General features: G+C 35.6%; 4 protein-coding genes across 4 annotated transcripts; 3 read left to right on the plus strand and 1 right to left on the minus strand.

The window, feature by feature from the left end:
- The first annotated feature begins 297 nt into the window (after positions 1–297).
- LOC105159357 (GDSL esterase/lipase EXL3) lies at positions 298–3,038 on the plus strand. Its single transcript, XM_011076396.3, has 5 exons — positions 298–720; positions 1,532–1,662; positions 1,860–2,093; positions 2,298–2,553; positions 2,671–3,038. Exons 1-5 carry the CDS (start codon positions 462–464, stop codon positions 2,859–2,861), a joined length of 1,071 nt encoding a protein of 356 aa, XP_011074698.1. The 5' UTR covers positions 298–461; the 3' UTR covers positions 2,862–3,038.
- Positions 3,039–3,250: 212 nt separating this feature from the next.
- LOC105159358 (3-oxo-5-alpha-steroid 4-dehydrogenase (DUF1295)) lies at positions 3,251–4,841 on the minus strand. Its single transcript, XM_011076397.3, has 3 exons — positions 4,532–4,841; positions 4,178–4,441; positions 3,251–4,026 (listed from the first exon to the last, which is right to left on the minus strand). Exons 1-3 carry the CDS (start codon positions 4,778–4,780, stop codon positions 3,550–3,552), a joined length of 990 nt encoding a protein of 329 aa, XP_011074699.1. The 5' UTR covers positions 4,781–4,841; the 3' UTR covers positions 3,251–3,549.
- A 2,687-nt stretch (positions 4,842–7,528) lies between these two features.
- Positions 7,529–10,617, plus strand: LOC105159359 (protein MID1-COMPLEMENTING ACTIVITY 1). The gene is made up of 7 exons (XM_011076398.3): positions 7,529–8,208; positions 8,558–8,937; positions 9,076–9,182; positions 9,582–9,653; positions 9,753–9,859; positions 10,119–10,203; positions 10,323–10,617. Exons 1-7 carry the CDS (start codon positions 7,801–7,803, stop codon positions 10,373–10,375), a joined length of 1,212 nt encoding a protein of 403 aa, XP_011074700.1. The 5' UTR covers positions 7,529–7,800; the 3' UTR covers positions 10,376–10,617.
- Positions 10,618–10,930: 313 nt separating this feature from the next.
- On the plus strand, positions 10,931–13,223 carry LOC105159586 (SKP1-like protein 1A). The gene is made up of 2 exons (XM_088878673.1): positions 10,931–11,432; positions 12,833–13,223. The coding sequence occupies exons 1-2, from the start codon at positions 11,088–11,090 to the stop codon at positions 13,004–13,006; spliced, it is 519 nt and encodes a 172-aa protein (XP_088734799.1). The 5' UTR covers positions 10,931–11,087; the 3' UTR covers positions 13,007–13,223.
- The last annotated feature ends 425 nt before the right edge of the window (positions 13,224–13,648 follow it).

The following is a 13,648-nucleotide window of genomic DNA, read 5'->3' on the forward strand; positions in this document are numbered from 1 at the left end:
TTTTACCTACTTAACTTAAGACTAATTAACTAGTTTACATGGATCATTAATCAAACTAGAACCCGCAGAGTATATATGTATATATATCCCACCTGTCCAGAAATGGCAAATGAGTAAAGTATATATTAATTACAAAAAAGTAAAAATCTCACATGGTGGTCATATGAGATTGAGAAAGGTTTGATGCATGGCTAGCCTGATGGCAATTGTCACCTTCACTTGTATATATTATTATTATAAATTATACACACCTACCTCGCATACTAGTGAACACCAAGAAAACACACACACACACACTGCTTCTCCTACACGTATACATACACATAAACAATTACTACTGCTATATTTAATTACTTCCAGTTTCTATTTATGTTTTAGTATAAATCTCACGTCTGCAAAACATGTAATTTCCCAACACTTAGTTACTTCTCTGCTACTACCAAAACGCAACAATTCTGAATATGAAGCGGGTTTCTTATTCATGGCTTTGCTGTGTTCTTGCTCTGCTGTGCATCAGTTGCTGCGATGGGGCTATAAAGCTGCCGCCGGGTGTGACGATTCCGGGAGTTTTTGCGTATGGAGACTCCATCGTCGATCAGGGCAATAACAATGTCGTCAAGACGCTGTTGAAGTGCAATTTTCCGCCTTACGGCAAGGACTTTCAAGGCGGAGTCCCCACGGGGAGGTACAGCAATGGCAAGACACCGCCGGATCTCATAGGTACATTCACACACATACACACTCGGGGGTGAAAATATGTGAATATTAATTACGCCAGTAATTGGATTCTTAAGTATTTTCACCAAACGATATGCGTAAATGCACATGTGTGGAATAATTATGCTGATGATTGAAATTTATGAGGGTCGCAAATGTTTTGCTACATGTCATTGCATATTTGTAGCCACTTACATGGGGTAGTTTTTTTTCGTCTACTTTTATTACAAATATGATAATTTAATTTTAACATTTCAATTTTGTCTCAAAGCAACGAGTGTTCAAATTTCTTTTTCTTTTTTGTTTTTATAAAAAATCGTTTATGTCTAGATAGGGATTTCACAGATCAGTATATTAAAAAACTCCAAAAGAAAAACCGCTAAGGTTAGCAAAATAATCGCATAAATTTTTATTTTACCCCTTATTTAATAACCCATATAATAACTTTATACTTATAAGGAAAAAGATATAATGACGTTAACATCATTATATATAGAATTTATATTTATCTCTTTATAAATACAAAAATATATATATAAAAATATTAAATAAAGGAAAAAATTAAAATTCATACAACTTATTTTGCTAATATTAGCATTTTTCATTCAAACCCTAACTGAAAGGGATTATGTGTAAACAAAGAATTTTCAAAAGGGATGTAAGTGTAATATTAAATTTTTTTTTGAAAAAAATATAATTTCACGTTTTTAGAGGGAGTGTACGTGTAATTAACCCAATTAATAATATTATCACCTTTACGTAAGGATTAACAATTAATGTTAATGCATCTGGTTTTTTCACGATCCAACTGCAGCGGAAGAATTAGGAATAACAAATTTCATACCGGCGTATCTTGATCCCAATTTGAAGGCTCAAGATCTCCCAACCGGTGTAAGCTTTGCTTCCGGAGGATGTGGATACGACCCTCAAACATCTCAAATAGTGGTAAGAATTCATAGGAAAGCTCTTATTCTAATTAGGTTCGATTGAATCAAATCAATTATAAAATAATTTTGTAATTGATCATTTTTTTTAAAATATATACTAATCACAAGTAATTGTAAGTGAGTCATTTGGTTAAAAGAGTTGAATATAAGTTAATTTTTATTGACATTTGTGTGTGCACATGTTGTTGTTTTCAGTCGGTCATATCATTGTCTGATCAATTGAAGCATTTCAAAGAGTACATGGGGAAGCTGAAAGGGGCAGTTGGTGAAGAACGTGCAAACAACATAGTGAGCAACAGCTTGCATCTGGTGGTGGCAGGCAGTGATGATCTTGCAAATACTTACTTCACCATTGGCATTCGTCGGGCGCAGTACGATATTTCTTCGTATGCTGATCTTGTTGTTTCCTCAGCTTCCAGTTTTATACAGGTAATGTATATATATATATATATACACTGCATGCAGACTGACATTGAGTTCCCGAGAGAGAGGTTGTAACTATGCCTTGATTACTTCAAATTCCTACAAATGCTGCATAAGTTAGTACACAAGATTCAGCAACAAAAACAAGTTACAACCATGCTTTGTTTATTGTACTTTGGATGAGCAAGAATTACATATCATGGCTTGCAGGAACTATACCAGCTTGGGGCAAGAAGAATAGCTGTTTTTGGCATTCCACCAATTGGATGTTTGCCGGCTCAAAGAACGCTGGCAGGTGGCTCGTTGAGGGTGTGTTCGGAGGAGTACAACCAGGCAGCACAATTGGTTAATGCCAAGCTCTCGTCCACACTTGAGTCACTCAACCAAAGTTTGCCTCAGTCCAGAGTTGTTTACATTGATATTTACAACCCTCTTCTTGATCTCATCCAACATCCTCAAAATTATGGTAAGCCATCTCAATCTTGTCTTGTTTTCCCTTTATTTTGTTGTACATGTATTTATACATTGGTTTTTCGTGGTTGTTAGTACTAATGAATGATGTTCTTTTCTTCAACGATTACAGGGTTTGAGGTTAATGACAGAGGTTGCTGTGGCACGGGAAACATTGAAGTTGTCATACTGTGTAACAAATACAGCGGGACATGTCCGGATGATTCTAAGTACATATTCTGGGATAGCTACCATCCCACCGAGCAAGCATACAAGATTCTTGTCCATCAAATCATTCAAAAATATGTCAACAGCTTCATCTAACAACTGAATCGACTCCACAATTTATTCAGGCAACACTAATGTGCAATGGTTAAGAGTGTTTTGTGTTAATCCTTACATAATCCCCCGCTCTTGTCATTTTCTTAATTCTTGTGATGTAATGCAATTGCCTCAACTGCTTTTGTGATGTTAATGCAATCAATGCAGTTTTCATCTTTACGAAGGTTTGAGCAGGTGATGTTTACTTGATTTAGCAGCTTTCCTACTGTGTTTGTGTAACATACAAATGCAAAATGTTAATATGAATGTTGGATTAATGCAAGATTAAAGAATCAAGAACGTTAACGTTTTCATGTTCTAAGTTTTCGATTCTAAGCTCTAGAATTAATCTTCAGCGATGGGATCACAAAATCAAGTAAGGGGCGATGAAATAGCATTACTTATTGCAATATATCTGAAAAAATATTACAATTTTCATTATACAGTAAGAGCAACGTGCTTCTTATCCATTAGATCAGCAAGCAATACATCAATAGCTTCACTTAAACAAAAGTTGTTCTGCTGATATTGGACTCCTCTCAAATATCAACTTTTTACACAATGCATCTCACTGACAGCATCTTTCAATTCCATTTCCAGAATAACAACACAACATTAAACAACCATGAAAAGCAAGTGAGTAATTATGAACATGAGTTTACCAATCACACTTACAGATGCCAAATATTGCTCATGTTTCCTTCTCTTTTCCAGCCAAGGATGTCTTGAACCAAGGTACCCACACAGATGTTGTTTTCTGGTAGTTCTTGTATGCTTCAGCCCTGTACTGCTGTTTCAACATCCGTTCCTCCACAAGAATAGTGACATAGGCTAAGCACAAGCTGTTAACCAATGCACCGATAAACATCCAACCGTGTTCCAAGTTCCAAGCAAAGATCACCAATCCCCACCACCATAACTGCTCACCAAAATAGTTAGGATGTCGTGAGTAGTGCCATAAGCCTTCATCAAGATTCGGCACTAATGCTTGGCCGAGCTGTTTCAGCTTTTCGTTTCTACTAACAAAATTGTGGAGCTGTGTGTCAGCGAAATATGCAATAGTAACACCAGTCAAGCAGACTAGTGCAGCAACTAAATCCCAGATGTTCAATTGCCTGTCTTTTGAGTGGACAGCGTAGAGAGGCAAGCATATTCCCATCAGGAAAACCTGCAGCAGCACAAGTAACATAACGATTAGCATTACCAGAGTATATGTCATTCCGTAAATTCATCAAACAGGTGCGTCACAATGATCAAATCCAAAGTCAACGCCACTAAATTGCAGAGAAAGGAAGAACCATATGGAATAATGCAATTACCTGCTGAGAAAGGTAGACGGCAAAGAGTGAAGCCCACCACCAGTTTTTGCCATACTGTAGGCGCATATCGCTGAATCTCCAGTCTTCTCGGGCACCAAACTGCCATTTTTCTCGGCGGAAGTAACTGTGAGTCAGCCTAACGCTCCAAACCCACGTCAAAAATATCACAAGCCTTGATCTCCAAGCGTTGTATTCTGCTAATGGGTGAGTTGCAAAATAATGAACCAGCAGCACGGGTATCACCGTCCAATACAAATCTATCATCTGGAACAAACCCATATACAATCACACACAGGAAAAACCAATAACAAGAAAATGCAGTTTCTAGAATGAGAATCACAGCGAGATACAAACCCAGTGGCTGGATTGGAGGAGACCCACAAGCCAGAAAAGAAGGTTGACATTGAGGAAGAAGAGGATGTTGGCTAACAGAAGAGGGTGGCTATAGCACCAAGCCCAGAGAGGAGAAAGAGAATCCGGTTCTACAGTGGAGTAATGGCGGAGGAAGGAAAGATAGAAGAAAATGGAAGGAAGAGGAGCTAGAAGCGCAACCACTGCGTTCCGCAGGTTGTTGCCATGTGTTTTGCTACTCAACGACGCCATGAAGACGATGATGACAAAGGCCAACCTTCGAGGCCTAATTTTATAGTCAGTTTTCTGGTTCTGGATCTTGTTTAATTATTCTTTTACTTATTTCTTTTCTGGAGTATCGTCGCATAATCTAAATTTATTTAATTAATCATAATTATATAAATAAAAAAAGCTAATTTCATTAAAGAATACAAAATTGAGATAATAAAAATAAAAAGTTGTGAATTTAATAATTTAAATGTAAGTTATTTCTATCTTAATAATACTTTTATTATTTCTTTAGTTTCATTAAATATTTATTCATTTTAAAATCTTTCTTTTATTATTTTTCCCCCAAGACGTCTCAAGTTCACTAGATTCAAGATTTTCTTTTTCACTAAGCTTAAATTAATTTTAGCTCACAGTTCATAGCTGCCACTAAACTAAGAAAATTTTGTGTACAATGGGATTCAAACACCGAACTTTTTGTTAGAAAAATCAACTCCACACGTATTAAAGTAATGGGACTTCACACTACCAAATTAATCACTGCTCATAATTCGTAGTTGCTACTAAATCAAGAAAATTTTACACATAATAGAATTTGAGTACGACATATTCAATGAGAGAAATCAACTCCACATATGTTAAAACAATGGAACATTAAACTACTTATCTCAATCCTTTGCTTTGTTGTGTATATGTTTTGAATCACGTAATAAATAATATCTATGTTTCCAAGGGTAATTGATAAGGGCTGGTAACAAATTATTGGTTTAATAATGAATAATTGAGTGCATATTCTGCTACAATAAATCATAAAATCAAAAAAGAAGATTCATGGATGATAAGGATCACGCCTTCAGCCGTCGTAGCGTGCAACAAACCAACGCTTTTTGATGGGTAAAAGTAAAGAGAAGTATTAAAGTCGCAATTAATTAGTTGTGTAGTTAGTGGGATAATGATTGTAGTTAGTGATAATTGGAGCCGAGCTCCCTGCTTGGATAAATCATGAGCTCCGCACAATAGCTGGAAAGTTGCACAAATTCTTCTCTCCATGTCTCTTTTTCCTTCCCCACTCAATATTCTTCTCGAGGCTCACGCCGGAGAATATTTCCTCCGCCGTCTTCGGCGGCGATAAAGTGCTCATTCGTGTCAAAATTTATTCGGGAATAGAACGGGTGTGGGCGTGGCCGGTGGATTACTGTGTACATGGGGTTACGGTAGAGATGTTTATTTGGTAAAACTATATCCAACTTAATTTAAATTTTCATTTTTTGATATATTGAATTTTTTATTTTTATTAGATTTGATCGATTAATCAAATTATGAACCCACTAAATTTAGATAGCAGTATAAATAATATTTTCAAAACACATATTTTAACTTTTAAAGTGAAATTGCCATAAATATATATAATTTAAGTACTCCAGCACTACATTCATTAAGTATGTTATATTTTCTACTTCAATTTCCTACTAGTTAGTGGCATGTGTCGAGGTAGGGGAGAATTGTATTTTTTAAAATATTAATAAATAAAAAAAATTATAAACAATTCAAATTTTATAATTATACAAAATATAATATGATAATAATCAATAATACAAAAGTTGTATTAGATATAAATATAACATTAAATCATGTTACACCTCAAACTTCAACTGCTATAGTAGACTTTACTGAAATTCATATGGATATATATGGACCACTGCTCCAAAGGAAATCAACGCATGTAGTGGGGAGAACATGAAAGAGAAGGGAGGGATCCAAGGCCATTTTGTTTGATGCCTTGGTCTCATCAACCAACACTTGTCATGGATAATCCACATCCACACCCACCCAATCAACACCATGTCTTTGGGTATACATATATTTTTATTTTTATTTTTTCAAATTTTACTTTCGTTTATAGAAAGACAAGGGCAAAAAAGTGTTTAAAATAGTTTTTTTCTTTGTTTGAGAAAATAACTTGGAACTCTCCTCACTGTTGATATGGTTATTCTTATTGCCTCTGTTATGTTAGTTATTAATCCAAACTTAATAAGACACGTCTTGTTTATGCACGTGACGTATATATATATGTAAATTTGAATAAAGAATACAACATGAATGAGAATAAAAAATTCAATTCGCTCATTTGTCAAAAATAGTACGCGTCTCTATTTGTTATGTTGTATTTGAACATTGTATAAGATATAAATACGTTAGCATTTGTGTCTATTCTGAAATAGTACGTAATGTTAGATATTAATTTAGTAAAAAATATTCACATATTTTTTACTAGAAAGTCGGATTAAGTGAAAGAAGTAATAATCCATCAACAAACTGACAAGTGTACATGATTTGAAGTTGATCAAAACATTGTAGCGAAATATGTAGATTGTTGATTATAGTTGAACGTTTTTGTACTTAACATCGTAAAATGATTTGAGTCGAGCTAAATACATTAACATTTAAATTTATTTGAATTATTACTGAATTTTAAAAATTATGTTTTCATTCAGCTTGGTTGTTAATTTAATTGCGTACAAATGAGTTTTAATTTGATCAAATACGAATCGAATTTTAATAATGTAATATTTTTAGTATATTTTGCATAATGTAAGAATTTTTTTTATTTAAATTAAATTAAATTAATTATAATATAATAATTTTATATTCTAATTACTTATTTTAAATTATACATAGACTACAATTCTATACATATATATTATATTTATTATATAATTAATTTAGTTAAGTGATAAAAATTTTCACGGCTAAACATTTATAATGAACTCAAATGAAAACAGCAAGTATAGTGTGGTCATTTTACCCACAAGAATTTCCAGAAAAGCACTTTCTCCTAAAGCCAGATTTCCAGAAATCAATGCTCCTTTCCCTTTCACCAGCTGGGTTCTCATGGTTTTGTTGAAAATTCAGTAAAAAAACAAAGGAGATGGGCGTTAATCTTTTTCTCCTCTCCTTCACCATTTTCTCCTCAATCCCAGCAAATTCCTGAGGCCCTTTTTTTCTTGAGTTGAATTTCTCAGTCGACTGCTGTTGCGATCAAGATGGCAGCATGGGAGCAGTTTGGGGAGATCGCAAACGTCGTGCAGTTAACTGGGCTGAACGCAGTTTCATTGATAGGGTTAATAGTAAAAGCAGCGAGCACAGCCAGAATGCACAAGCAGAACTGCCGGCAATTCGCGCAGCACGTGAAGATGATAGGCAATTTGCTGGAGCAGCTCAAGATTTCGGAGATGAGAAAGTACCCTGAAACGAGGGAGCCACTGGAGCAGCTGGAGGATGCGCTGAGGAGGGCTTATCTTCTCGTAAATAGTTGTCAGGAACGGAGCTATTTGTATTTGATGGCTATGGGTTGGAACATTGTTTATCAGTTTCGGAGGGCTCAAGAAGAGATTGATCGGTACTTGAGGATTATTCCTCTTATTGCGCTTATTGATAATGCAAGGGTTAAGGTAATTACAATTTTATATTAGTGTAGAATTGTTTGTTTAAATTTGGGATTGTGAAGATGGTGATGGGATTCTAAATTCCTCTTTGTTAAAGTCCAAAAGTAAATGGGGCCATTAACGTTGATAGTGATTCTTGATATGTCTTAGTTTATTATGTTTTTTTGCTTTGTGTTTTTGTGGAATATTCAGTAAGACCCCTATAATTGCAATCTTGATTTCGGCGCAAAGGATATTTTTAGGATGACTTTCCACTGTTTCTTTTTTTAATTATTAAACCAACTAAGTAAAAGGGGTGAGGGATGGGGATGCTGTTTCATTAACACTTTGTATATCGATGTGTGTTAACAACCAGGAGAGGATCGAAGAAATTCAGAGGGATCAGCGTGAATACACGTTGGATGATGATTACAGACAAGTGCAAGCTGCGATTTCTGAAAATGACACAGCAATCTTGAAGAAAAGCATTTCTTGTTCTTACCCAAATTTGCCTTTTGACAAGGCGCTAGAAAAGGAACACGAAAAGCTCAAGTTAGAGCTTCAAAATTCACAAGCTCATATGGATGTGGGTCAATGTGAAGTAATCGAACGACTTATTGAAGTTACTGAAAATGCAGCAAATTCTGTTCTTGAAAATGGTTCACCTAGCAAAAGTCCCGTGAAGTCAAAGACAGACAAGGAACCTTTTTCCGGTGAGAATAATGCTAAAAAATATGACAGTTCAACAAGCCCAAGGTTCATCTCTTTCTCCTCTATCATGAAAACTTATTGTTTCTTATCTCCTGCCAGAGCCAATTGTCTTGGTGTTTCTTATTCAGATTCTTCAGATTCATGTTTACCTAGTTTCTTGGTGTGGCTATATTCTGCATGCAGAGAAACGACAATATCCTCAGGCCATAATGTGGCATCGATGAAGGAAATTATATGGAAAGAGGAATGGCATTCAGATCTACTCGGGTGTTGTTCTGAACCTTATTTGTGTATGTTTTCTTTTCGCAGAAACATTCTTACCAGTTTGAATAGGCATCAAGATAATGTGAGTTCAAGGTGTAATATACAGCATTCTGCTCTATCTTCTTCTGATCATGTAATTTTTGGAAAATATTTATTTGTCTGGTTCTGTTTATTTACCAGCAACTGGAAGAGTACATTCTGCATAGTCACACTTGTGAAGTAGAATAATATCATTTCTAATCCTTAGATCACATATCTGCAGTGTGAATCCTTGATTATATAGAATACGTTTCAAATATTAGATTGTGATTGTTTTGTTTTTGATATCCATGGAGATGCAGGTCCATTTGTTCTTGACAATCAAGCATGCATGGCATATTTTTCTGTTTGTATGAGATCATTTCTGAAATATTTTGTGATGACAGGCATGAAAACTTTTCTTTGTCCCTGCGATACAATTTCAAAGATCGCATCAGCCGCGACTGGCAAGGAAATCTGTGAGCATATTTGTGCATATTTTATGTTTATATTGCATTCTTGCTGTAACTGTAATTTCATAAACGGAAAAGTAATTATAGTGTTCATATATATGACAGCTTCAGCACAGGCCTGTAACGATATAATGGCCTATACGTTGATACTTGCATGCTGTTGCTACACATGTTGTATAAGAAGAAAGCTTCGTAGGAGACTTGACATCAAGGTACCTCATGCTTGGACTTCTTACTAATTTGTCTAGATGGACATTGAACGAGAAATGGAAATTTTAGGACAAGGATAAAATACCTGAAATACCAAGACAAAATCAAACCAATATTTACAACTATTATTTGACTGCATACTTGATGTATGTATGTAGTGTGTATATTTTACCCACATAATTGTCTAGCGATGAACTTCAGAAACTGCAATTCTTGAATTTGGCATATACAAGTTCATGAGATAGTCCTAAATTCATGCAGGGTGGCATGTTTGATGATTTCTTGTCACATGTTATGTGTTGTTGCTGCGCGCTCGTCCAAGAATGGAGGGAAGTGGAAATTCGCGGTACCACTCCTATTCCCACATATGCTGCTTGCGTTAAATAAACCTAATTCTTGATCCATATTCTGCTAGCGTTCACATTCTCGAGTCTATGATATCCGTCATAAAATTTCTATCTACAGGTTGTCACAAGACAAGAACTAGTCCTCCACCATCGCAAAGAATGGAATCATGAAGACTCTTCTGGCCAAAACACCCCAACTCTTCTGAAGATCATGATTTACATCCTCCCAATGGTCTCGCTCACCCGAAGCTGATGCTGCTGATTGTGCAAATTATATCGTACAGTATTCAGATACTTATGTTCAGATTAATGTGTTTAATACGCTGCAACAGGCACCAGTTGTTTGTAATGATCTTAACAATTATAGAAATAATTCAAGAATTGGAGCAGACTACCCACTCCATCTCATTAAACTACTTGTTTTTATAAGACTGCACCCAGTTATAGTTGAAGCACCATGCAGGTACATAGTCGTGTTCGTGTACTTAACGTGGAATTTAAAAATAATATTAATTATACGATAAATATAATAATATTTGTAATTATTTAATTGCATGTAGTTTTAAATTTAATGCACGTAGAATAAATAATAAGCACATCAGGTATTAATTTTCTTATATTCTTTTATCGCTAAATAATATTGACTTTTTATATTTTGGTTCTTATTAATAATATTCCTTCTTTCTAATAGTATGTTTTTATATTTTTTAATATGTGGCACTGGTACCGGCCTGATCAGATCTCTCTTTTTCCAAAAAAGAAATTAAATAGAAAAGGAAAGGGCCATTCCTTTGTGAAATCCCTAGAAAGTCTGTGGAGATTACCAATATCTACCTCAATCCCGCATCCTCACCAGAGTCAATACGCTTTACGAATCACTACGATGTCGTCGTCCGCTGCGGAAAACGCCTCCAAAAAGATAACCTTGCGGAGCTCCGATGGAGAAGTGTTCGAGGTGGAGGAGGCGGTGGCTATCGAGTCTCAGACGATCAAGCACATGATCGAGGACGATTGCGCTGACAACGTTATCCCCCTCCCCAACGTCACCGGCAAAATCCTCTCCAAGGTCATCGAGTACTGCAAACGCCACGTTGACGCAGCCGCCTCCGCTTCCGCCGCCAAGGCTGACGATAAGCTTGCCTCCGCATCCGTCACAGATGACGACCTGAAGGCGTTCGACGCCGATTTCGTCAAAGTTGATCAAGCGACGCTCTTCGACCTCATTTTGGTATATTTTTAGATGTCGACTTTATTATGGTTAATTCAGTTATTTGGAAGCATGATTGGCGCTATTTTAACGCAATATGCTTTAGGTTTTTATCTGATGCTACTATATTTGTCTTTGCTGCATTTCTTTATTTATTTTTACACCCGTTACTGTTAAAATTGCCATGACGGTTGCCTGTATGTATCTGTTCTGCTGTTATGAATGATCTGTTTTCAATTTAATCCTATGTCATAGTGTTGCAGTTTTTGTGTTTTCTGTAAACAGCTTCCTTCCGGCTTTTTATCTATACAATTTGCGCCTTCTAACATGTGAAAATAATCATTGGTCTATTGTTGATTTAGACATCATTATGACAGGCTATTTGATTCAGGGACATTTGTGTTCTCATTGCCTTTCATATGTGTTTGGTTGCCTTCACACAAAGGCTGAATGCTGATTCCACATGTTCAAATTATTTCACTTCCCTTTTTATTCCAAGACCGGGGAGCAGCTGATTTCTTTGTATACTTATTTAATAGTTTACAGCACACATTTTCATACTTTGGTTCCAACCTGCTGATGGTACATCAGGCATGAGACTGGCCATAGCGGATCTGTGCAACTTTTTAGGAGGATTAGGGCACTGAAATATGTGATATGATTTATATGAATGGACACTTCGAGCAAGGTACTAGCCACCACTGATTCATGCAATTTTTTTGGAGCAGTTAGGGCACTTACAACACACCTACACAGACCCAAAGATTCATTAATCTTAATTTACATGCTTTATTTATGTATTTTTCAGTTTATTGGTACAACATCCCGAATCTGGATTTGCTAAATTATTTCTTTAAACTTTGTGGCACTAGCAACCTGGTGGTACAGTTTTATTTCTAATGGAAGTGTAAACTTTTCTCTTGCTATCAGATATGCTACTCTCTAAGAGTGGTGGTGTTACTTGTTATTTATGTAATAAATAAACTTGTATCTTGTTCACTATTTTTCTCTTAAATAATTGTGCATATAGCTGATGTGTTTTAAGGACTTCAACGGGTTACTGTATTTTTCTTATTGTAAACTGGAAAATCTACATTTCGTCAACTTTAATGAAAAGGGAAGTTAGAAATAGAGCTTGTTGATACTTGATACTTATTATGTAAGGAGGCAAGGTTGTGCTTGAGCTATTAAGTTCATGGTTGTTACATATGCGGCATTGAGTTTGTCCTGTCTTATTGTTTTAAATACCTGTTATCTGATTAAAGATGTAGGGAGCAGGGAATTCTCATTTGCAAGCAGGGATCTAAACTGACGGCCAAGCTTTTGACACTATGGTTGAATCACATGAATGTGCTTACATGTTAACTTCCCTCTCCATTGCAACTTGGATGTTTACTATGGTTTGCACTATTTCTTTCCAGGCTGCTAACTACCTGAATATCAAGGGTCTTCTGGATCTGACTTGCCAGACTGTTGCTGACATGATCAAAGGAAAAACTCCAGAGGAGATTCGAAAGACATTCAACATCAAGAATGACTTCACTCCTGAAGAGGAAGAGGAAGTCCGAAGAGAGAACCAATGGGCTTTTGAGTAGAACAGCTACAAAAATAATTAAATTTTCTGTTTTATCAAGTTCTATGGTGGCATATGAAGTACTATGTTCGACTATTTCTATCAAATGTAATCTGAGGTTTGTACCCGTCGCATTGGCTTAGTTAAAAAACTTTGTGGTTCAGAGTATCTAGCTTCGGGTATAGGTTTACCTGAACTGCTTTTCATGCAAAATCTGGTTCAGATCATCATTGTCAGGACTTCGTATTGTTCTCCTCTTCATATGTGATCCGCTTCACATTCTTTAGGTAATCATGGCAAATACATATCTTGCCAGCCTGAATGATTGATTCGTTATATTAACTGGCACCTGACTGGCGGGAATTTCTCAGTATGCACATAACATAACCCTTGCCTTCTTAATCTTTGCATGCTCCTTAAAGTAAATTGATTTGCTGGGAATACAGAAAAAAGAAGCAATGTATACCCGAAATTTATTGCAAGTGCACTTCACAAAATTGCAATTTATGAGTTACATCCAATAATAATTATTCTCATTCATGCTTTAATTTTGCATTTATTGCATCTAAAACCATTTTACTTTCCATAGTTTGATGACAAGAAAATTGTTTTTCTTTGTTGTTTATTAGTTCAAATGATAAGTGTTTTATGCATTTTACCCTCA

The sequence above is a fragment of the Sesamum indicum genome, linkage group LG3 (genome assembly GCF_026168435.1).
Source record: "Sesamum indicum cultivar Baizhima isolate 11 linkage group LG3, ASM2616843v1, whole genome shotgun sequence".
Lineage (NCBI taxonomy): Eukaryota > Viridiplantae > Streptophyta > Magnoliopsida > Lamiales > Pedaliaceae > Sesamum > Sesamum indicum.